General features: G+C 46.3%; 1 protein-coding gene across 6 annotated transcripts in view; it reads left to right on the top strand.

The window, feature by feature from the left end:
* Positions 1-24,753, top strand: part of DOCK11 (dedicator of cytokinesis 11) — an 86,991-nt gene that overhangs the window by 44,853 nt on the left and 17,385 nt on the right. For 3 of the 6 annotated variants that reach the window (XM_072876876.1, XM_072876875.1, XM_072876879.1), the window contains exons 25-44: positions 1,343-1,412; positions 1,490-1,615; positions 2,174-2,245; positions 2,641-2,787; positions 3,251-3,334; positions 3,773-3,884; positions 6,015-6,053; positions 7,565-7,743; positions 9,746-9,862; positions 10,577-10,652; positions 10,960-11,063; positions 13,099-13,210; positions 13,334-13,400; positions 13,919-13,966; positions 14,170-14,247; positions 14,493-14,635; positions 15,293-15,408; positions 17,251-17,388; positions 22,496-22,678; positions 23,338-23,451. In XM_072876876.1, coding sequence (XP_072732977.1) covers positions 1,343-1,412; positions 1,490-1,615; positions 2,174-2,245; positions 2,641-2,787; positions 3,251-3,334; positions 3,773-3,884; positions 6,015-6,053; positions 7,565-7,743; positions 9,746-9,862; positions 10,577-10,652; positions 10,960-11,063; positions 13,099-13,210; positions 13,334-13,400; positions 13,919-13,966; positions 14,170-14,247; positions 14,493-14,635; positions 15,293-15,408; positions 17,251-17,388; positions 22,496-22,678; positions 23,338-23,451 — 2,125 coding nt within the window. The remainder of the gene's footprint in view (positions 1-1,342; positions 1,413-1,489; positions 1,616-2,173; positions 2,246-2,640; positions 2,788-3,250; positions 3,335-3,772; positions 3,885-6,014; positions 6,054-7,564; positions 7,744-9,745; positions 9,863-10,576; positions 10,653-10,959; positions 11,064-13,098; positions 13,211-13,333; positions 13,401-13,918; positions 13,967-14,169; positions 14,248-14,492; positions 14,636-15,292; positions 15,409-17,250; positions 17,389-22,495; positions 22,679-23,337; positions 23,452-24,753) is intronic. The other 3 variants (XM_072876878.1, XM_072876877.1, XM_072876881.1) reach the window with 3 other exon arrangements.

The raw sequence follows: 24,753 nt of genomic DNA, 5'->3' as shown, positions 1-24,753 counted from the left end.
CGGGGCCCATTGCAATCACGGCCCTGTGCCACGGGGTGCAGGCTGTGGGGACATCTCCTCTGCGGAGCACTGTAATCCCGCTCTGCTTGAATCACCAGAGGGCAGGGACAGGGGAACAAGTGACGCCGGCTCCTTGCTGGGTGACCAGCTCCTGTCTTCACTTCCAGAGATTTTTTTTCAAAGCTCGGCCTGATGCTTTCCAGTTTGTCAAAAGCTTTCTGTTTAGTGACAACTGTTTTCTCATCCAGACTTCATGAGTGGAATTTAAAACCTACTTTATCTGATAAATGACGTGTAAACTCCTCCCTGTGGTTTGGCCTGTTGGATCTGTGACAATGTGCAATAGTTTGTTGTTCCCTCTGGCTGGGACTGGAATGTAAATCCCTAATGTTGGCTGGGGAAACCAAGTGCTCGCTGCCTTCATCAGCCGCCTGGAGTGCTTCCAGAGGGCTGGCATGTTCTCCAGGGTCTGCGTGGCCCCAGTGAACTGCAAGGCAACAGCCCAGAAATAATCCAGTGCATGTAACAAGGAGCATATGATGTAAACTGAGTAAAAAAGAGCCTTCCAGAATTAATAAATTCAGGGGATACAGGAAGGTATCAGGGTATAACAACGATGGAGACTTTTTTCCCCACTTCTCAGGAGAGATTCTGTGGAGTTTTTGTGTTCATTTTGCAGACTTGATGTAGTAGTATAGTTGTTCATTGTCACTTGTAATATCATTAGGAAAGGGCTCCCAGTGAGGACAGACTCAACACATGATAAGCTGTACAGTGCGGATGAATCTGTAGCATGTGCAGGAGGGCTTGCTCTCCATATAGCAGGTCCGTAGATACAGTCAAAGAGAACTGGGTGCAGAGCAGATTAACTTAATATTTTTGTTTTCGACTTATCTAACACCTGAGCATTGTTCAGGTGCCTGATGCTCACTGCAACGTGAATTTAAGTAGCAGCAGGCTTTAATCCTGGCATGCATGGAGGCCAAAGAATGCGATATGTGCCCCGCAGAGAAATGCTCCACCTCACCTCCTTGTGCAGGGAACCTTGAGCATTGAAGGCAACTGGTCTGGGCAACACCTGGTCCATCACCAAAGTGGAGAAGAGGCTTTGGCCACCTCAGCTCTGAGTGCTCTGTCGAGGGGCTGTGCTGTGGCAAGGGTGGTGCAGCCACAGGAGCTGTGAGGGGTGGTAGCCTGCAAGTCCTGACTCTGCGGATCAGGCTGTGCCAGCAGTGAGGCTTTTGGGGTTGAGCAGGGTAGGACGCAGATGGTGTCTGCTTTCATGAGCTGGAGGAACTTGCCCTCGCATTGCATGCTGAACACAAACCACATTTCTCCCCAGGGTTCTTCTGCACATCGTGTCCAAGTGCCATGAAGAAGGTCTAGACCACTACTTGCGCTCCTTTATAAAGGTCAGTCATGACACATCAGTCTGCAAAACTCCCTGCTGGGAGCAGGCACACTGCTAATGCTGTTCCTCTTGCCTCAGTACGTCTTTCGAGCTGAGAAACCCAGTGTCACACAGGCGAAGATGACCCATGAAATCCTGGTCCTTTCCATGGCCACAATCCTGAAGCAGTCAGCAGATTTTCTAGCCATCAATAAGCTACTCAAGGTGAAGTATTGGCACTTGGCTGCCAAGGGTGGAAGGGAGGAAAAGGGGGGGGTCTCTTATAAAGCCCAACACTTTCACTCGTCCAAACCCACCACAGGATCAAAGCTACCAGGGCAGCGCCTCGTTTCCACGTCCATGAGGTTCTCCCCTTAAAACAGAGATGAATTCTTGTGGGGAACCTGGCTGTGTTAAGGCTCATGGCAGGACACAGCAAAGGGTTTTTCATTTTATCTGTTTTCTTCAAGCCATATGCGAGGGGTGACTCACAGCGGCCAGACTAAGTCTCTGCCTCTGGGCCTTTGCAGGGCTTGCACCCCAAACTCTGTTGGCTCCTTGCAGGGTACATTGGGGTCCAGAGGGGATGGAGCTATTCCCACCCCAAGACTGGCAGGACTCCTCCAGGTAGCAAAGGCACCCATGCCAAGCTAGCTGTGCAACCACAGCTGTGCTTACAAAATGTCATTTTGTGAGCTCTCCCTCCCACACTGCTGCTTCCCCACATAGTAAAACATGTTTGATCCTGCTGAGAAAAATAATAGTATTCTTTGTTCATTCTAGTACTCGTGGTTTTTCTTTGAAGCACTGGCGAAGTCAATGGCAATGTACTTACTGGAAGAAAACAAAATCAAGGTAAATATAAATTTGTTTGATGCTGCATTACAGAGCCATCACAAACAAACTCTCCTCCAAAAGTTTTTCTAAAAAACTATGTAACTCTTTATTTAAAAAAAACCTTGACAAGCTGAACGGGTAGCCAGATCTTTCCTTTTTTTTTTCCCCCCACTTTATTTTCCCTTCTTCCTCTTTTCACTCTCAATTGTAATTTCAAAATTCCAGATCTCCTTATGGCTCATGCAGCCTCCTTTTCTGTTACCAGCTACTGCAGTTTCAGGCAGTGCTTTCTTTGTGCCAATGTTTTGTTAGGAAACAACATAAACAAATGCTAAAGTGAACTTGTGCCTGTGCTCGGTTCTCCCCAGCTGCTCGCTTGCAGCACTGACTGTACGACGTGCTTTTGGTTTCAGCTGCCCAGAGGCCAGCGGTTCCCCGACTCTTACCAGCACGCCCTGCACTCATTGCTGCTCGCCATCATTCCTCACGTGACCATTCGCTATAATGAAATCCCTGAAGAGTCCAGGAATGTCAACTTTAGCTTGGCTAACTTCCTGAAGGTCAGCAGTTTCTTTCCTTCTCCCAGGCTTTTATCAGGAAAAGAAAAAAACAATTAGAAATGAGCAGCAAGCAAACAAATGTGTTTGTACTTTATCATCTCTTTGGTTTCTTCAGTGATTAAAACTGCAGAGGGGATAAGCTTTCCTAGGAAAGAAACTTTCACTTTCCAAGAGAGACACTATGATACTCTATGTTATCTACGGTTTTCAGTCATGCCTAGCAACTGTTCCAAACCTGAGAGGAAATATGTGTGCTCTCACTTTAAATATTTCTATTGTCCACTGGAGACTTAAGTGAGGTCATCCAATTAATTTCAGAGAAATAGGATCAAGTACATTTTAGAAAGTCAGCAGCAGCCTAGAGGATCAAATCTGGCTGCTGGCAGGACAATAGAATGGAGATGATTTAGGATGATTGCTTTTATTTTTAATGATTGGTCATACGTTGCTATTTTTTCTCCAGCGTTGTTTGACCTTTATGGACAGAGGATTTGTTTTTAACTTGATAAATGATTACATTTCTGGATTCAGCCCAAAAGACCCTAAGGTAAGCAGTATGTTTCTTGAAAGGTGGTTTGCAGTTGTACACATCTACATCAGTCAAAGCTCTGTAGCGATTATTTTATACGACTCCCGGAGGCCTTTTAGACACTGTTCCTGCAAAGTCTTCTGGAGGCAGAAGTCTTCTGGAGGCCTTCTCTTTGTCTGGGCCAAGAGCCTGTATGCAGCTAAGCTTTAAACCAATGTAAAGAGTCAGAACTAAGAAGAGATTGGTTAATAGTCTGGATGAAAAAGGTAGAGAAGTCCCAAGTGACAGCCACATGCACTGACACTTAGGGGGAACAACACAAAAATTTGCCAATTATTACTGAGTTTCACCAAATGCTATTTAGATTCCCCAGTCCTTGTGCAACAAACACATTGAACTGGAAGCAAATGAGTCAAACTGAAAACATAGTTTGCATTTGTCTTTTTTTTGTCTCAGCTGCTGGTTGAATACAAGTTTGAATTTCTTCAAACCATTTGCAATCATGAGCACTACATTCCTCTGAACTTACCAATGACCTTTTCCAAACCCAAGCTGCAAAGAGTTCAAGGTATGTTTTTTCTCAAGAGACTGGCTAGAGAGCTATAATTTATTAGTCATGATGGCTTCTGTCCAGATGGAGTTTGTTTGGTGTCAGGGAAATATATGTCCTGGTTAGCCTGATTTACATTAACCTCAGAAAAAGATGCTGTTCTGGCAGGTTCACATCATTTTCCTCTAGAATGGTATGCAATCAGTCTTTTCAGTATATTTAAGTTTGCGTGGGACTAACAATATCCAAAAGGAACTGCCCCTATTTCTGTAAATACACAAATTGTGCAAGTGTAATTCTTTGTTCCCACGAGTGTCAGCATCCCCTGACAAGTCGGGTGTCTCATCGATTGGTGCTGTAGAGAGTGGAGATACAGGAGAACAGATTGAATTCACTGCTCCACTGCCAGCTCTCTTTGTGGTCACAAGAAGGTGATTTAGGTTACCTTCTGCTTTCGTTTTGAACAAGAGGATAGCAGTGCACAGTGCGCTCAAGCTTGTACTCAAACCTGGGCTGAAGGCAGCCAGCGGAGAACTTGAGCCCATGCCAACCCTTAGTGCATACCAAGGGCACACGTACTGTGGCACCAGCACGTATCCAGGCTGCTCTTGCTGTCACACCGTGTCTCCTTTGGTCCTGATGCCCTTTGGTTCACCACGGGGCAGATGGGGTTTGCAAGGGGCTGAGCTGAGGCGCTGTGCGAGCGTGGATAGCTGCAGTTGTGCTGCTGATGACGGTGCAGGCACACAGCGCTGAGCCCTCGCTGGCCTCCTAAGATTGTTGTAGACATAGCCTCATTCTCTCTGTGTCCTAATTTCTCATCTCTGCTAGATAAATACAGTAAAGATTGCCAGGTTTGGGTGCTAATAGCCTGGCAAGATAAGTACCGGAGTGGAGGGTGAGGTTTGGGATTCCCCCCACCGTGCCCCGTGTGAAAGCCCAGTGGATTTATTCTGATGCAGGCAAAGGGATCTTTAGTGGTGCCTCAGGGTGCAGTCATACAAATCCCAAAGTGGTTCCCTTTACATCCAGGTGGCAGAAGAAGCAGAAACTGTCAAGTTTCCCTTATTTTGGTATGTTTCTGACCACTTAGAGCTTTCTGGACCAGCTGCTAATCTTACACTTACATCAGTTTGGCTACTCGCCTGGCATAGTTTAACAAAGTGCACTGCTAGGAATGGCTGAGAAAGAGGAAAACATACCACCACAGTGCCTCCCTGTTGCTTATTAGTGGCATGGTAACATAAGGACGCTCTTTCTTGGTTAACATTTACCTTTGCATTTGCGATGGTTAAACTGAAAAGCTGTTAAGAGCAGCTCATCGTTCCTCCTCTGTTTTACTGTGACTAGGACCTACCAGATGTGGTTTTATTTTTAAGATATATATTTTAAAATAGTGGTAGCAACTGTCATTCACACATCTCTTGACAGTAAAGCAGCCTAGCCTCAGGTAGCAGAAGTGCCTTCGCAGTAGTGCCTGTGCTCTGCCTGCCATGGTAGAGGCATGTAGTGATGCATCTCCATTGCAAACTTGTCTGGTTTTATGGACAGACCTGTGATTACAGGGGACAGCAGGCTCAGAGATGGGGAGGTATGATGTGCACATCACCAAGGAGATATCCTGCTGGCGTGCCTCACCTCTTTATCAGCTTACTTGAATGAAGAGAGGGGATGTGCCTAGCCCCCTACTACTCTGTTTCTGGGAAAAGAAGGAATAGCCCCCAGGAAGGTGGATAAAGAGGGCTTCTTCAGCAGAAGCTGGTGCAGACGGGCCTGCAGGCAGAGCATATCCCTGTGACCACATCCTGTTGAGCTGGAGCATTGCATCTTGGAGCAGTTTCTCTGAAACGTCTCACCTAATAAGGCTGGTTGCTGGTCTGCGTCCCTCGCCTGGGGGACATGTGTGTTTCATCAGCCAGAGCAAACCCCGAGCTTGTCCTCACAACCAGCAGCACAGAATTGTTTTCGCAATCTTGTGATAGCAAAGAACCCAAGAGATTGACAGAAGCTGGGAGTTAAGCAACAGCCTTACAAATAATATTAAAACATGACATACTGTCCTATTTCTCCAAGATTTAGAGCATTACTTATTCCGATTTATTTTTGCTGTCTTTTTATTTGTGCCTTTTCTTTTTACACATGAATTAGATTTTTTTTCATTCGCTGTGGAACGGTTCACTTCAGTAGGTAGGTCTAACTGGGATCACTGAATCCTCTAATGTCAAATTAAACATGCAGCTTCCAATCAATTTGCTTGCATCCAACTAATGAAATAACCATGATGTGTGACACTTAGGCATTTGCTAACATGACTAACAATGAAAGCTAGATAATGCTCCAGATTGCTTTCTCTTTCCTCTGAATCAGACTTTCACAAACCAGTAAATGCTACTTATGAATCAACAAACTTACTGTCTTTTGCAGCCACAGAGCTGTTGGAACCCTTTGGCTGGGATTTTCAAAGCTGTGTGTATGCACCCTGCCTTACCACAGAAAAACTTTCACACCTGTGGGGTTTTTAAAAAAAAAAAAGTCTGAGCTGAGCAGACAGCATTTGTACCCTTGGGGGAAGAATGCACAGCTTTGGGGTTATCCCTCTGGGAGGCTTAGTGCCATACTGCAACAGTCAAACGGTGCCTGATTAGGCACATGGGCTGCCTGGCAGAGATAACAGTGTCAGGGCAAGGTCATTCGTAGCAGCCCGAGTGCACACGCACCCTGCACTGAAATCTGTGTCTCTGTCGCTTCTCTGCTGCATTATCCAGGCAAGTCACTGAAAATGATGCCTTACCCTTGTAGCAGCCGCTCCTTTGATCACAGTATATAGCCTGAATCTACGTGAGATGCAGGGTACAAGTTAAGTTAACCAAGGTGATTAGGTACTGAGCTGCCTTTCTCCTGGCAGTCAGTGCAGCTTTTAAGGAGCTATGTTCAATATCTGCTGGTGGGAAGCTAAGGGAGTCTCACAGTTTCTGGCAAGCAGCTGCCTGGAACCCTGCCCTGGCTCCCCGGTCCTTGCGGCAGGGCTGGAAAGCCTGGCTGTGTAAACTCTGGAGGATGCAGTAGCGGTCACTTGGCACCATGTCCTTGTTTGCATCCCTCATCCCAGCAGGACTATTTGCCTTTTCTCTGCTCTCTGACCTGGCAAGAAGGAATGCAGATTTCACGGAGGATGTGGAACAAGAGACGGCACTGCTAGGGCTGGGCAACCGTGATAAACGTCTCCCCTGCCCATTGCCACCCTCACAGCTGCTCGGTGGAGATGGGCACCTCTGCTGCCTGGGTAGTTTGGGGATTTACAGGATAATGCCCAGTCAGGAGCAAAGCAGCCCCCAGGCAGTAAGTCGTGCTGTCTTTCCCCGTTTCATCCATCTCTGACTTTACAGATTACTCTTTGGAGCGCTAAGCTTTGTAAAGCATCACACTGCAGAAGTCCTTCTTTCAGCTGCTGCTGAAATGGTGAGGGCTGAAATTAATGATTAGCCTGAACTGGAAGATGCCAAGTTCTTTGATATAACTTAACTCAGTGGTGGAGAAAACTGTAGTCAGTTCAGGCTTTATTAAAAGATCAGTGTACTGTAGGGGAGAGAGTGATGAGCCATACTCGCGGACTGTTTTGGCTTACATGATCATTATGTCTTGCTCTGAACAGATCCTGGGAACAGTTCCCTTAACCATTGCCTTGCTGTTTCTTTCAGATGTAAATCTTGAATACAGTTTAACTGATGAGTATTGCAGGCATCATTTCCTGGTGGGGATGCTTCTCAGAGAAGCCTCTGTTGCCTTGCAGGACAACTACGATATCAGATATACGGCCATCTCAGTCTTAAAAAACCTCTTGATAAAGCACGCCTTCGACAACAGATACCAGCACAAGGTCAGGCATATTTTGTTGGCTTTTAAAAGTAAGGTTCTTGAATTTTATGAAAAAACACACATCAAAGTTTTAGGTGCACTAAGGGTATTCTCTTTACTTTTTACGGAACTTTTGTAAGCAACTGATAGTTATGGCATTACAGTTATAGCTCTGAGAAGTGATCTAGGAACACAAACAAGGCAGTCAGATAACTGCAGCACCCTTATTCATGCTGAGTATTTAGATAATAAAGCCCTGACCCATTAAGGAACTTGAAAGTGTCATTAGCCAAGAGGCTGTTCAACAAAATTAAGCAACGTCAATGTTCTTCTGGTCTTGGGCTTAAATTAATATCCTGCATTAATATACTATAATTAGGAAACAGGACTGATCTCTGTTACAAGTCAGCTGCATATTTTACTAATTAGTGAATCAGAGGAGATGATCCATGGATTCTCATGAGATACTGGATTTCTGCTGGGTACTTTCCAGCTTTCTTCGGTCAGAGGCTCAGTGTGTGGTATTGCTGAAAGAGCCTGGAGATGGGCTTGTTTTCTTTCTTGATGCTGCTCCCTGCTGACCCATATGTCCTTGAAAGTGCTGAGCTACCTGTGCAGACACTACCTGTCCTTGCTCTATACTGAAAACATGCCTCTGTTTAGTTTAGCTCTTCAAATTGCTCCTAGTGTGCTGCATTCCTGGGTTTTATGTGGGAATGTGGATAGCCTCCTGGGCAAAAAGGGTGGGAGAAGTGACCTGAACGTGCACAGGGCTCCTGCCCTCTGCATGGACCCAGAGCCAGCTCCTCTCCTTTCCCTTCTCTGCCTGTTTGGCAGGGCTGAGCAGGGGGTGGACTTGCTTTTCTCTGCAGTGAGGATCCCCGATGACTTACACAGCCTGGAAACAAAACTGCAACCCATGATAGTTGGCAAGAATTGATATTTCAGGAGAGATTTGCCAGCTCTCTGCCAAGACTGGGTCAGAGGCAGCCTGTTTCTGCTCTCCTGAGTGCCTGAAAACCCTCACACTAATTCAGAAGCCGTTTGCCCCCTCGGCGTGCAGCACTGTCCCTGCCTCCTCAAAAACACCACCTGCCTTAAAATTGTCCCACTGGATTTTTGTACGTGTTTTGTGCTCTGGGCTGCGTGACCAGGAAACTGCCTGGAGCCAGGGCAAGATGCTCAGTTGGTGTCCCGAGACGGGAGCAAAAATACCACATCACGGGCAGGACAGGCTGAGCTGGCAGGGTCTGTTGCTGCAGTCTCGCTCCAGCCAGGGAAACCCCGGCTCCATCAACGGCCGAGAGAAGGTTTCCTCAACCCATGGGCATTTTCAAGATTTCTTTTATCTTTTGTCATGCTGAATCAGAAGAGAAATTTAGAGTCTCGTATCAGTCAAAATGTGCCATTCAATTCGCAAGCCTTAAATTTCTTTTTTTTTTAACCTTTCTCTCAAGTCCAGAATAATAAGTTTTTAACAAAAAAGAATTGGATGCAAGAGAGCCCTGGATTTAGAAGACATCAACCAGACCATTTTTGATCTGTATCACTTAATCCAAATTACTCTGTTCCTACAAATTGTTTTAACTAGAAGCATTTGCTATGGAGAATTCCTGACTGGAAGCAATAGCCAGCACCAGGCGAGGAACAAATGTTTTTATTTAATTACTTCTGGGTGTGGCACTTGAAAATCAAGCCATGTGAGTGAAGTGCCAGTTAAAGAGTTAGGAAATCCAGGATTTAGTTTGTCACATCCTGTATAACTGGGAATGTTATTCAGCCCCCAAAATCCCTGAGTGCCCTAAGCTTGCTGCTAAAAGCGTAATACCTACCTGGCAGCTCTGGAAGTGGAGATGAGAAGCCAAACCAACCCACGTGCTCAGACGACATATACAGTGTGTAAATGTGTGTGTGTGTATATATATATATATATATGTATATGTGTTTTGGCTCAAGAGTTTCCCTTTTTCACCCCATTGAAAGCCTGGGCTCTTACCTACATTTTTCTCCCTGTCTTTTTTCAGAACCAGCAGGCAAAAATAGCCCAGCTCTACCTGCCGCTGTTCGGGCTGCTCCTGGAGAACCTCCAGCGCGTGGCCAGCCGCGAGGCGCTCTACTCCTGCACGGCCGCCTCCAGCCCCGTGAGTAAAGCCCAGCAATGCCTCTTTGCCCTCCTCCTCGGTCCTCCTCTCCCCACACACCCCCTGTTTGACTTCCACTGCCTGCAGCCAGGCTCAGCTTTAGAAATAAGTGTGTTTTTCTTCTCCCCACAGCCCCACAATCTGCTTGTTTCTTTTAATTTGGCTTTTCCTGTGACTTTGTTCTGTCTGTAGCACCGGGTACAGTGTCTCTGCCCTTTTGCTTGCTATCATTTAACGTGTTTCTTTACGGTATGTGTAGTGCAGTGAGGTGAGGTAAGTCCCTCCACGTGCAATGAGTTGCAACAGGACTCAGCCTTGGACTCCAGCAGCTGTTCTGGGGAGTTGCCCATCTGCGTGAGGGTTGTGTCTGGTTCCCAGGTGGGCTTAGCCTCGCAGACTAGACTTTCCTCCTTGTTTGGGGCAAAACAACAACAACAAAAAGACATTTGAGAAAAACAATTCAAAATTTTAACTCAAATGATGAAAAATAAAAGGGAAAAAACTGCTATGACTTACTTCAATATATTCTGCTATTCTTTGTACTGCTCCCCAAGTCATTTGTCTCCTTGTTACGGAAGTAAGGAAATAGATTTTTTTTTTAAATCTGCATTTTAAAAGCTGCTCTAATTTGCCTTTTCTTATTTCATTATTCTCTTATATAAGAGAATAGGTGTTATCTTCTGTTGGTCACAAAAACCTTATATTGCTTTACAGGCATCCAGGGATGAATTCATGTGCAGTTTTGTGTCCTCCTCAAATAGATCCAGCCTGATTGCAGACAAAGATCCAGGTAAATTAATTTTTCTAAACTTTAACTTTCCCAATTATTTTGAACGCAACTATTACCAGCCTCAAAAACCCAAAATCCATTACAAAAACCTGAAATGGTCATCTGCCAAAAGACCTCTTAGAGTTTGTATGCTTTTTTCTGGACGTGGTATCACCGCAGCTGTCCTTTCCAGGTTAATCAGCTTTCGACATGGGGCTTTGGTAAGCCCTGTCTGTGCTGTCCGAATCGCGTCCTCCACTCACTGTCCGTGATGCACTGAGGAGTGCCAGTGCAAAGGGGTTAATTGTGAGGTTTGGGTTTTTTTCAGCCTGCGGAGCAGCACTTCCAAATGGCCACGCAATAAAGCGAGAGGACTCGAAAGGATCCCTGAACTCAGAGGGGGCAACTGGTTCCCCGGATCAGAGTGAAAACGTAATGTATCTGGGGTTAGAAAGAACGGTGCTCACTGCACCAATCTGTGGGCTGTGTTAAATAAGAGGGAGGGAAAAGGAGTTCCCTGTGGTAACGCGCTCAAAAGCCAGCTTATAAATATCTCTGTTTGGCAACAAACAGATTCATGTTTAACAGAGGAGGTCAGACTCACAGTTCTGGTATGCTTTCCCTCTTCAAACATCTCTGAACCAAAAATATAACCATTGACAAATTACTTATCAAAGATGAAAGGCAAAATCTGTGTGGAAAATCTCTGCTCCCATGGTGCATTTATGGTGCATACTTAGATGTGCTCCCTGTGCGTGGATGGGTCTAAGCCTGGCCAGTGCCCCGCGCACGGTGCTGGGAACTGGTTTCCACACACGGCTGAGAGGTAAGGCACCATGGTGTGAGATTGCTAGTGACCGCTGACTTAAGAGAAGATGAGGTATTTGTAGGAAAATCAGCACAGGCTAATAACTACAGCTCCAAACTTGAAGAAGGTGACTGCGGTCATGCCACAAAGAACTCTGACCCCACTATTCAGACAGGGTGTACTCTCCTTGTTGGTAGATTGCACACATGGAAATCAGGTATTTGTGCAAACCAGCCCCTGGTTTTCCTCAAGGTTCTTTCCAGATGTCTTGGGTTGGCGTGAATCATTGGTGCATCTTTAAAAACTTTGGCCCTTACAACAAGCAAGGCAAAGATTATCTGGGCTTCTGCTGGCTGTGTCCTGACATGCTTAGGAGAGGTGGGGCCTTTCAAGCTCTCCCACATGAATCACAAAGCTACAAGACCAAGTATAGCCAAACACTTGACTATCAAACTGTTCATATTCAGCAAAGCTCTGAGCACATGCTTTAACCCTGCTGGCAGGGTTTGCAGAAAGCCTTATTGCTTACAGCTCAGCTCTTCCCCCACAGCTAGACGTCCTCTTCTGCGTCCTTGAAGGTACGTTTTTCAGAGTCATTGAAAACAGCTTTTCTGTTAGGGAATGCAATATCCACAAAACCATGTAAAAACAGTGCCACATGGAGGAGCACAGCTTTAACGCTGCTCTGCAGAGGTAGACACGTTGCTTATTGCCTGTTTTCCTGGAGAGAGTTGTGTGCTGACTTGATAGTTTGGCATGGTCAACAGCAAAGTTCTGGCTATAGCACTGTATCTCCAACTCTAAACTGAATGTTTAATTCTGTTTTATTATGACTCACATCCACAGCTTGTCCCAGTATAAACAACAAATAAGATCTGTGGGTTGCTCTCCAAACATGTGAGGCACAGCTTTAAGAGAAGTGTCCTGCCTAGAGCTTAATCATATCCATTTGTTGGAGGATACAGCTAGGGCAAGCATAGAGAACGCAAAAAAAATTGGTAAAGCTTTAGAAGTTGTGTTTCCCACCACACAATGCCCAAGCCCTTCCCACACGGATCGTCTCACTGGCAGGATTTCACTTATCTTTGCCTAAGTCACTAAGTAGGAGGAAAAACAAGAGACACTTCCAAAATCAGGTGGAAAAAAAAAAGTTCTTTTCTGAAGCTGAAATTTCCTGTTTTTTTAATAACTGACATTTTGTTTTGAAGTGTGCATCTTTAACAGAAAGCTAGATTCTTGCTTTAAACTGTGACAGCTAATGAACTATTTTGTTTGACAAGAACAGACTTCAAAAATGTCTGGGAGCTTAGATGCTGCAGAGAGCAGGGGAAGTGAAAGCAGGGCTGCCATGCGTTTTGCTGGATAAGCCATCGTGCTCTGCCCAGACATATTTTTTCTGGGCAGAGAAGTGTTCGTCCATGTGTCCAGGATTTCCAGACTGCTCATCACTGGATGGGCAGCAGCCCCAAAGGATGAGATGTCTCCAAAGCATGGTGCTGTGGGGGTGCACATGTAGGGGGACAGGAGGAATGCTGGCACATCTGGTCTGTGCCAGGTTTGCTGTGCCCATGTTACATGGCATCTGGCCCCGTGCTCCGCTCGGGCACAGCCCAGGCACCTGGAGCCACTGGCCTCCACGTCACATCTGTGTCCTGTTAGATCCGCAGAAGCTCCACGAGGAGCAGCGTGTCGCACTGCAGCCGGCTGGACCAGTTTGAGATCCGGACGCTCCTGATGTGCTACCTCTACATTGTGAAGATGATCTCTGAAGGTTGGTGGCTCCTGCTCACTGGGGGGCAGCCAGGAAGACAAGAGACCATCAGCAGTAGTTTTGGTCTGTAAGGTCCCCCTTTAATTTTTTTTAAAATCTCAGTGCACTTTTTTTTTCTTTCAGATACTCTTTTAGCTTACTGGAACAAATTCTCCCCCCAAGAGCTGATCAATGTCCTTGTGCTTCTGGAGTGAGTATCATGAGGCTGCAATTCAAACACTGCACCTTTGTGCAGGCAGCATTGGCCAAGAAGAAGACATGAGTGTGGTGTGCCTCGCAGGGTGCATGCAGTCCTGTGCAGTACTAGACGTGTCTGGCCAGGTTGTAATGAAATGCTCTTCTCTGAGGAGCAGAAGGTGTATGATCGAGGGAGCATGGTGAAGCGGCAGTGCGCTGTGCTCAGTCCAGACTGTGCAGAGGGTGTCCCACCACCCGCGGGCAAGCAGGGCTGACGGCACAGCCTCCCACCGTAACCAGCACAACCTCTGCTTTGTGGTGGGTTTGGTGGAACAGATGGGTGAGGAGACAGGGATGTGCCATAGGGTTTGGAAACCGAGGGTGTGAGGTCAAGTGACTTGTAAATACAGACCCAAACCCTCATGCACAGAGGAGTGTGTCTGCAGACAAGGACAGGGTAGATTTTAAATGTTCTGGATCGTACCTGATCTGCAGGATCTGTAACAGATACATATTTTATTTTCTTTCTAGGGTGTGTTTATTTCACTTCAGATATGTGGGGAAGAGAAATATTGCCAGGTACTGTATTCTTCTGTCTGGGGCCGGGGCAGGGGGGCCGTCCCTGTGCTCCCTGCCGGCAGCCGAGGCAGGAAGGGAGCATGCACACCCACGCTGGGCAAACCCAAGCAGGCAGGAAGCCTGCGGGGCCGGGACTCTGCTCAGCGCCGTGCCGCAAGCAGGGTCCCCTCGTCTTAGCACACCGCCCCTTCCCTCCCCTCCAGCTCCTGCATGAGACCCCCAGCCCCAGGCGCTCCTGGATGCCCGCGCCAGTTGGCAGTGTCCCCCGCAGTCAGCTGCAGGTGAGACACGAGTCACGGCTGCATCTCTGCTCCCTGAGCAGCAGCACTGCTGTTTCATTAGCTCTAGGACCATCTGGTGCAGGCAAGACCAGGGTAGCCTGGTCAGTCCCCCTGGGATTGTCCAGGATAAACCAGATTAGTGCGTTGGAGGGAGGCCAGGTCACCGTCCTGGTGCCTCATGGAATCCTGTAGTGGTGTGGCTGCTGCTGCTCATCCAAACCTGCCATCTTCGTTTCCCCTTGCAGGGTGCACGACGCCTGGTTATCGAAGCACACAGGAGCTGATAGGAAATCCCAGACGATGCCAGCACTCCGCAGCAGAGCTGGGGGGATGCAGGTGCGGCTCCAGCATCTGGGCAGCTTGGAGACCTCCTTCACACTCAACCACAGTATGTACAGCAGAGTGAGATGGCACCACAGAGTATTAGCCTGCTGAAAACTGCATGTAGCCATTTTCCACTTGCTGCTTGCTGCTTCAGGATATTCAAACTCTGCAGTATTACAGTGGTCACTGCTTCTCCCTGCAACATTCCTAGATCGGTGGGGTGACATTTAAGTCAGCCCCTTAAAAATCAGCCCTGGGACTTAGGACTTGCATGACTTTTTCCTCTCTCCTGCCTTGGCTCAGCTCCAAGTGTGTGTGCAGGCAACACCTTGGTTTGGGTAGTGAGCAGGGCAGGCAGGAGAGCTGCCCTGCACAGAGACCTGGGCCACGATCGCTCTCAGCCTCTCCGCATGGGTGAGTTTTGCCCCATTGAAGCACCTTGCCATTTCTCCTCTGCGGATACAACTTGGACACCTTGTTCTCTGTCTGGCTTTAAAGACAGTGAGATTAAGGGGAAATAACTGACATTGGTTTTCTCAGTTGGCATCAGGCTGAGGCAGCTTTTCTGAATGGAGCTTGCAAATTCAGATCTTGCTATTCTTACCTCATCTCCCAAACCCAGTGTAGTGCAAGGGGAGAACCTTATCTATATCAGCATTTATATCTTGTGGGAGCTGGAGTGTTGAACACTGTTTCCTCCTGATTTGCTTTCCATCCACAGATGCAGGCACCTCAGAAGCAGATATTGTGCACCAGGCGTTACTGGAGGGCAATATTGCCACCGAAGTGTGCCTGACAGTCCTGGACACCATCTCATTTTTCACTCAGAGTTTCAAGGTCAGCATTGAAATCAAAAGTATTATAGAAATGTGTGGTGTATTTCTGTATGTGTGTTGATTTTGGTGATCCATTGTCCTAGAGCGGCAGATTATGGAAGGCTTTACAAAAACAAATCATTTGCAGCTTGTTTATTTTCTAAAATGCTGAGTGTTTTACGAGGTCTCAGAGTAATTATGCACTTAGGCAATCTTGCAATGTCCTCAAAACTGCAAGACCAGAGAAAATTACGTGGCCATTATAACATGAGTGTAGGCATTACAAAAATAGAATAAGAGGAAATGTACATCATATAGAAAGGAGGGACTAGAGGAAAGGGAAATGAAGGTCTAGCATTCTTAGAACAGTCACTGTTTTCTACCATAAATTGCCTAGAAGAGAGGCCCAGATTTCTTTGAATAGCTGAATGTTTCTGGGGCTGAGGCATTCCAGCTGTGGTTACCAGTTCAGATAGGGCCAGTACCACTGGTAGAAGTCTTATCCTCCATATAGTGATTCACACTCCCAGCAGTCATTGCCATCTACAAGAATCAAAGCCTTTGTGGTGAAGTGAGCCCCAGGCTGGCAGCAAAATACTGAAATACTGTTCCAGAAAAGCTCTTCCTCAAAGTGTGGTTGGAGGAATACTGCTCATAGCAATGTGTCTTGCATAATGTCACAAGAACAACTCCGGATTTCAGAGTAAGCACAATGAAGATTTCCTTTTTAGATGTATTGAACAACGTGAAGGGAAAGGTCATCATATGCTCCGCTTCATATCCTTTGCTCTTTTTTGTTACAGAGCAAAAAAGCCATCCTGGCATACGTTAAATTACTCCTTAGAAGTCTGGCAACAGCAGAAGGATTTAGATGCAAGAGTTAAAACTTGCTTGACTTTCTCAGTTGCCTCTTTTTGAATATGGCTGAACCACAAAACAATATGATTTTCAAACCACAGGATAGACTGGATTCCCTTCCGCTTTAATAGACTTCTGCTTTTATGGTCGTATGGTGTTACTGCACAGAAGTGTGCTCTATACTGCAGTAAAAGTGCTGATGCTGTTCTTACTGACAGAGTAAATGAGTTCATTTAAAAAGTATGGATCCTAACTTACCCTGCTACAAGATGTCAACAGGATGTCAAAAGACAAATCTGAGCCAGCGAAGGATAGCTTGGGCTGGCAAAGAGATAGGGACTATTGATCTCCTATCGATGTGGGACATCCACATCCTTGCTGGGTGGCCATGATGTGCCAGGCTTCCTGCGCAGCAGCTGCAAGGATGACAGCAGGCACAGGCAAGATAACCCTGACACCAAACTGTATTAATCCTCTCCAATTTCACCAAGTAATTCCATTTCACCATATCTCCAGAAGGTGCAAACTGTCAAAACTTTGCAGGAGACAAGGGAAGTGTACTGACTTACTGCAGCTATGAATCTGTCCAGTGAAAAGATGTGATAGTCTTTTTTTTTTTCTGACTCTCTTTTGGGCTGCAAATGAAACACTTGTCAAGACAAATAAAAAGAAATGGAAAAAACAGTGTTCTGTTGGTAACAGCCTGTTTTATTTAAAATAAATCTAGGCAACTGGTGAAAGTTGTACAGATTATTGAGTTAGATTTTGGAATTAGTGATGCAAAAGTGATAAAATATTTTTGGTTTGTTCTCTGCTATAAAAATAGCTTCTGAACAACTACTGTAAGTTTGTACTGGTTGTCACATTTATTGGTTAAATTTTTGCTGAAGGCCCTGTTCCTTATCTGGCTTAAGAATTGATGTGATTAATTATGCAAAATTATCTCTGTCATTTCCAGCTTCAGGCGCAACATTTCTGCAAAACCAATTCTCTTGTTGCTTTCCAGACCCAGCTTTTAAGCAACGATGGCCACAATCCACTCATGAAGAAGGTTTTTGATATTCATCTGGCTTTTCTCAAAAACGGGCAGTCAGAAGCAGCTCTTAAGCATGTGTTCGCCTCTCTGAGAGCTTTCATTAGCAAGGTATGTAATATATGACTCCAAAGGTGCAGGAGAATTTATATAGGTATGATGGAAGAGACCAGTACCGTTAAACTCCTGCTAAACTGATACTTTTGTGCTGTTTGGAGATGTGTTTTAGAAAACAACTTCTTCACTGATTTAAAAACCAGCCCAGGTTAAGTTATCTATTTCAACAGTTATTTATTATTTGTTGGATATCAGGAAACAAAAGGAGAAATCGTGAGGAATTCCCTCACTTGCCTTGGTCACAAAACTGCTGTTAAAGATTAGTATCTGTTTGACCAAAAGCTAGTGCTTCTTGAATCTTTGCCCCAAACTGTCAATATTGCTGACAGTGCTATTGCTTAAATAATACTTGTACTGACAAGCTGCTCCTCTCCCTCTGTGTTTGAAAGAGGGTAGTACTTGCTGAACCTCTTTCTACACTTTTCTGAGCCCTGGTACACAGCAAGGCTGTTTAATCCCCTGAGCTCAAGCAGCATCAAAGGCACAGCTAACCACGTAAGAGCAGTGACTGATGCTATTGCTGACATTTCCCTTCATGCTTGTCAAAACCTGCCGCTTCTCATGAGTACATTTTTGAGACCAGATGTACATGCAAACTCCATTCCTTCCAAGCTGTACAATTATCATAAATTCAAACTGAATTAAAACATCTCAAATCACTTGAATGCGACACTTCATTAATGAGGTAAATCCATGTGGCGTGAGATTGCAGCCAGGCAGAGCACAGTACGGGAATGACAGGCAGCACAGCGTTACTTCCAAAGGAGGTCTTGCACTAGTTGCCAAGCAAAGTTTGATTAAAGAAAGAGACTGCTAAACTGTTTTTCAAAGGTGGAAAAAGTCTGCGCTACGTACATTTTACTATAACCCCACAGCAAAGCTAAGAGCTAGTATGAATATGTCTAGGGCTGAATTTTGGTTTGTCCTAAGCAAACACATGAGAAGCAGAAAATGCAGAAGTCCTGCTAGCTACCTATGTGGCTCCAGACAGCATGGTCTCCTACAAGATCTTTTTCCATAGGGCTTCTTAAAGCCTGCTAGATTGGCAGCTGGCACTGGCAGGAATCACTCAGTTTTTCTACAGGGTCCAACACATGTTTATTGCTCTACCTTTCTTTTGAGTTTTCTGCTTGCCTGTGATCTGCTTAGCCTTGAGATCCATCCTGCTGCAGATCTGCACACACCCCACTCAGACACAGTCTCTCCGCACATGTCTTCCCCTTACTATTCGAAAGTTTGTTTAGCCAGAAATATTTGTTCTGTGCCTATAGAAAATAAGAGACCTTCCTTGCCTCCCTGGCAAATTTTCTGTGGTTGTTTAAATGTGAAGCCAAACCTGCACACCTACTCAATTTGATCTCACCATCAGCCTTCAAAACCTGGAGTCCTTCAGGGGTTCCACGCTCGCTTTCCAAAATGCCAATTACAGCAATGGAGGCTGTGTTCTTGGCTGCTGCAAGGACAGGCAGTGGGGTCATTTTCTTGGATTTATGCCAGCCTGAATCCACGCTGAATTTGGCATCGTGGGTCTTCAAAGATATGAAAAATTTATTTCAGTTAATTTCTCACATTTCCCCTATGACAGGACACAGTGCTGCTTCTGCAAAAGCAAGATATGAGCCCAGCAGATGGTATCTATAAGGAAGTGTTTTCTTTGCCAACTCCATAACCACGAGTCCCAAACTTCCTTTTAAGTCCTCTGAAGGGCTTTTCTAAGGCCCAAAGTGACAATAAAATAGCCAAGGGGGTCACTGCATTTCATGACAAGTGCAAGGATGGCATGTTTTCCTGCAAGTTTGTTTCGAAATATGAAAGCTGCACTGCTTTGTTTTGGGTTGCATACCGCTGTTAACTATAAATTAGCATTAACTTCAAGAAAACCAAGAAATACCTTTGACACAGCTAGAATGGACAATTTGTCATTTTTATGGCCTTCTGTAGCTAATAATTACAAGGAAGAGAATCCCCCTCTTATCTAGGGTCGCAGCAAATGGTTGCTGGAGGGGAAAAAACTCCTGGGATTTATTCTGCATCCCAAAATCTGTGTTGAAAATAGCTTTCTTTCTGCATTAAATCTGGTTACTTGATAGGCAAAAGACTTAAAAAAAAAAAAAAAAAAGAAAGAAATGTCGCAAGAAGGCAAAGAACAAACAAGTTCTATAATTGTTTGCATGTTTGGTTTTGGTTTTAGAATGAATCCCGCTTGCATGCATGTGTGCTGGGAATTTGGGAAGAAAGCTGTGTCTGTTTTACCATCTGGGAAGAAGCAACAAAAGCTAGATTGCTCTTGTTTTATACTCTAGGTTTCCTTAACAACTAAATCCTTTTCAGAGCATCACTTACAGATAAATACATATATACATGCTTGGGAATGGTCTTGAAATTAAAGGTTATGAAGGAAAACATGCACAGAGGAGGGCTGAGATAATTTGCCCTGCATTAAAGAGCAGCTCAGACATGTGGATGTGAGAGTGATGGAAACCCCATGTAGGTGCCTGCTCCGTGCCTGCCTGTCCCTCAGTGCATTGATACGAGCAGGGCACGTTAGAGGCATCACAAATCCCAGGCCCTGAAGGGCTAGGGCAGCAGAGCCTTGCTCCTTTCCTGCAACAGCCGATTTGGGAAGCTTTTCCCTGGCTGTTCGCAATTCCCCCTGACCACATCAAGCTGTGCTTTCCCTCTCTGTTAGTGCTCTCAGGATACAAGCATCATTACAGCCTCCCATGCAGTTGTGAAGGGCACTTGGCATGTCCTGCCTGCCACTGTGGCTGCCCTGCCCTCACGTCCCTTTGGTGCCAAGGCCTCTCTGGGAGCTGCTCGCTGCATTGACTCCTGCTCTAGCCCTTTGTATTAGGGCTGGATCAGAAATGTGCTCCTCCAGCGCACGCAGAGTCATCGCCACATGTGCCGTTTCACAGCTCTTCCCAGCTCATGTTCTCCTGCTAGCTGGAGAGCCGCACCAGCACCTGGCCAGGTCTCCAGCAGGCATACACCCTTGGGTCTGCTGCCCTGAACCTGGTACGAGGAGCGATTGCATCTGCTTGGGCTTGGTCTCCAGAAGGAGCTGGGTGGGGACACAGGTTCCCTCTGGTTGCAGAGTGTCACAGGATTTCCTCCAGAGCTGGTGCAGTGTCGAGGGGAACGTGCAGGATCTTGGGCTTCTCCTGGAGCAGATTCCCAGGCAAAGTTTTTCTCCCTGGCACTGGGTTGGAAATGTCTGAAAAGCCTCTGCAGGCAAGCAGTGGTCCCTGCTGAGAGCACGTGCCGGCCGTTATCTTCTTGGGTGCCCATGTGCTGCCTGTGCATGCTCAATCACACATCACTGTGGCCAGCTCTGGGCTAAACCCAGTTCTGAGCATGATCCCATCTCGCTATGGGAGAAGGACTGCATTACAACAGGCAGCAATTACTTAATAGCTCTTTTCCCAAGTGCACACATGATCCTCTTGGCCCTGTGTTACTATGATGTTTATTTGCTTCTTGTCTTTCTTCCACTTTTTTTCTGAAAATATTTTTGGCCAGAGACAGTGAACACCAAGTATTTGGTCAGTGTCTTCATTCTGCCTTGTAACCTGTGTGGCTCAGTGTAATCCCAACAGTGTAGTCATGCTAGCCACAGCTCCTAGATTCCTGTTTTGAGACCCTTTCACCAGCACGCCATGGTGGTGGCCGCAGAAGTACCTATGAGCTTTTCTGAATCGTATGTGCTTAATGCAAGGAGTAGAGGGCCACGGTAACAGCTCCAGGCTCTGACTTGGAGGATGTGAGTGAATACTCTGACAGTATTTACTGTCATCTCCCATGGGGAGAAGGTAGTGGGGCAGATAGAAGTGGCTCATGGACCATGCCCCATTGGGAGGAGGACCGTTGGGTCTTGAACGAACTGAGCACATCTTTCCTTTGAACAGATAAAAAATATGGTTGTCTCTGTTACCTCTTTGTGCCAGGAAATTCCCTGCGGCTGGTCCCCAGCTGCAGCAGAGGGAGCAGAGTGCCGCTGTGCGATGCCCGAGCAGCCTCTGCTCCTCCGGGAGGTGTTGGCGTCACCCCTTTCCAGCCAGGTCTCTGCGGTGGCAGCGGAGGTGGCCGCGTGCCAGCACAAAACCCTTCCTTGTTCTGCTTCTCTGGGCCCAGCCCACTGCAGCCAGGGTGGAAGGAAGCTGAGTGCGGTGCCCCCTCCCCGCCAGCCACCACTCATGACCGCGGCCAGGTGGATGCGCACTGGCAGTGCCCGCTCCGGCGAGCCCTGCATGGAGGCTGCTGCCTGCGAGGGCAGGGCACCGCTGCAGCTGTCTGCTTTTCAGGCATGGCTGAGCTTGCCCCTGCAGACGTGCCTGGAAGTAGGTCTTTGGTAAGGTGATAGACATGCTACGGCAGTAAAGGGTCTTCCTCTGCTGGTCTTCCTCTTCTGCTTTTCTTCACTCTGCTGCAAATTTCTGAGCCCCGTTGCTAACTGAGATAGTTCATGCTGCGGTTTGGCTTGATCCTGCTGCTCCCTGGGGCCAGCTCCATCTGGGCAGCCAGGGCAGGTCACTGTGTATTTTAGGCTTTCTGGGACAAGCAAGTCTCTTTGCATTCCTGAGGGCAAGCATGATTTTAGGCTTTTTGGGGGGGACACGTAGAAGTAGCTGTGTGAGCATCGCAGGTCATGTTTCCCAACAAGGTCAGGCTTCTGGGTGGGCTCCGGCAGATTTTCTGATGTCCCAGATGGCAGCCTTTGGTGGGAATGTACATGGGACCTCTCCTCTCTGCCCTGCTGCTGGTGTTTATGGCTTTTGTAAGAACATAAAACTTCTGTCTGTTCAATTTGGTGAGAATTTTCCAATCAACCCAAAAATTGTTGGGGGAGGGGACAGACAGACATACACAGGCACATCCCCAAAAAGAGTGACAGCAAAGTTCACATTGCTCTACGAAACGTGGTTAAAAATAGGCCCTGAATTTATTCCCACAAATACTTTCAGGCTCAGAACTCTGGCAGAAGTTTTATTGAGGCTATCCAGGCTGGAGCCCAGTGTGTTGCCCCATGCCCCTGCCCTTCTGAGCCCTGTGGGTGTAATTTAGTGGTGTACTTTCTAATATTTGCATGCCTCTTGTGAAGTTTCCCTCAGCATTTTTCAAGGGAAGGGTGAACATGTGCGCTGCCCTCTGCTACGAGATCCTGAAGTGTTGTACTTCCAAGGTGTCCTCCACGAGGAACGAAGCCTCAGCTCTTCTGTATCTCCTGATGAGAAATAACTTCGAGTTCACCAAAAGGAGAACATTTCTGAGAACGCATCTTCAGGTCAGTGACTGGGGAAAACCTAGAGAGCAGGATGCCTCAGATTTAATGAACAGATATATCAATATAACTATGTCACCTCATATCTGCAGAGGATCTTGCAATTGTTATATGGACAAAAATCCTCTTATTTCCAAGCTTTGCCTAATTCCTGTTTCCAGTGATTGGCCCAGGGTCCTTTGGGTAAAATACACTGCCATCAAGTACTCCAAGCTGTTGAGTTTTTGGAATCACAGACACAAGACACATCTCTGCCCCAGAAGCTGGCCAGAATGGGGTGGAAAGCACAGCAAGAAGAGCTGCCTTTGAGGCGGGAGAAGGGATTTTCCTGGAGCTGCTTTTGCAGCAGTGTTTTTCTGAAGCAAATTTAGATACCTAGTGGGGCAGATGAATACCATCTGGGTTGTAATGAATCACGGCAGAAGGTAACTAATGTACAAACAGGGATTTGTATTACAATTGTTATATTGTTAACTCTGTGAACTCACTGTTCAGCAAAGCAGTTTGGTCCCCTGGGAAGTATTTGTCCGTGGGAGATGTGACAGCAAAGCCACAACAACAACCGTTGCTTATGTTGTGGGAAAGACGTGATGTTTTCCTATGAGCAATAAAACTTGTCTGTTAGGGCTCATTTAAATAAAGCCCCTACCCTGTCCCAACAGATAATAATTGCAGTGAGCCAATTAATAGCAGATGTGGCACTCAGCGGTGGGACAAGATTTCAGGACTCCTTGCTCATCATTAACAACTTTGCAAACAGTGACAGGCCTATGAAGGTAAGTTGGAGACGTTAAATCACATCATGTGCTATCGGCCATTAATGCAAGACAGGGACACACTCAAGGAAATCATGGGGGTAAGTCTAATGATTGGAACTATGATTTATAAGCTCATAATGAGCTGTGTTTGCTCAATAAGTAAGTATTATGCCAACAGCAATAGGGCCAGCTGCACAGGCGGGTCGTGCTCCATCTGTGAGGCCTCACGCCAAGAGGAGGGAGGTCTGCGATTCAGGTTATGCTTTGCAAAGTGTGCTGCTTGCAAGGGTGTCCAAAGAGCTTTCAAAGAACTTCCAGCTTTGAGGGACATGACAAGGGAGGGTCTGATACTTCTGTTGCCTGAAGGTAATAATTAGCAGGAATTCATTTTAATTAATTAAGTGCCAGTAATATTAAGAAAGCACTCTTTCATGGAGATTAATGGTTGTATTTCTTTGGAAAATAATTGTCTGTCTTTGTGGTAGAATTAACAGCTTCTACCCAATCCATTGAACAATATATCATCACTGCAGCTTGCTCCATTGCACATGGTGTAGCTGCCAAGGTAGGATAGAGGAAAACGGGAAGCGTTTTTACAGTTCTGTGATTATCCTGTGACTTAAAGGTGGAATGGGAACCTCAGTTAAGTATTGAATTGTGCTGTAACAAAGTTATAGTTAGGATATACCTGGCAAAAACCTCAGTTCTCTTCTGTGCACAGGTGTTTATAAGGGTTTCACTGAGCCATACTTTGCTGCTCATATTTTACATCATGAGACCATCATTATATCGAGTTTATGTATTTATAAAAGTGCAAGAGTACAAGAGAGATTTCAATATACGGGAGAGGATGCCCTGCACAGCCACAGAGATAGCTAGGGAGCAGGAGCCCGAGGAGAGGGAACATGAGCCAGGCTCATCATGGAGGAGAGAAAGCTGAGGGGGGACCTAACTGCTGCTTTCCACTACCAAAAGGGAGGTTATAGAGACGAGGAGGTCAGGCTCTTCTCAGAGGTGTGGAGTGGCAGGACAAGAGGCAATGGGCACAAGTTGCTGCAAGGAAAATTCCAACTTTACTTAAAGAAAAAATTATTTCCCAAGAACATGGTGCAGCTCTGGGGCAGGGCCCAGAAAGGAAGTGAGATTTCTGTCCTTGAAGATTATAAAACTTGGCCAGACAAGCCTTGCTCTAACTCAATGATGGCCCTGCTCTGAGCAGGGGATCAGACTGGAGCCTGTGTTTCTTTCTCTATTACATTCCTGTGGTGGGAAGCTCTACAAATGCCTTTGGTGCTTTAGGAATTGAAGAATGACCACATC

This window comes from Ciconia boyciana, chromosome 12 (genome assembly GCF_034638445.1).
Source record: "Ciconia boyciana chromosome 12, ASM3463844v1, whole genome shotgun sequence".
In the NCBI taxonomy this organism is placed as follows: domain Eukaryota; kingdom Metazoa; phylum Chordata; class Aves; order Ciconiiformes; family Ciconiidae; genus Ciconia; species Ciconia boyciana.
This window is presented reverse-complemented; position numbering and strand designations above follow the sequence as displayed.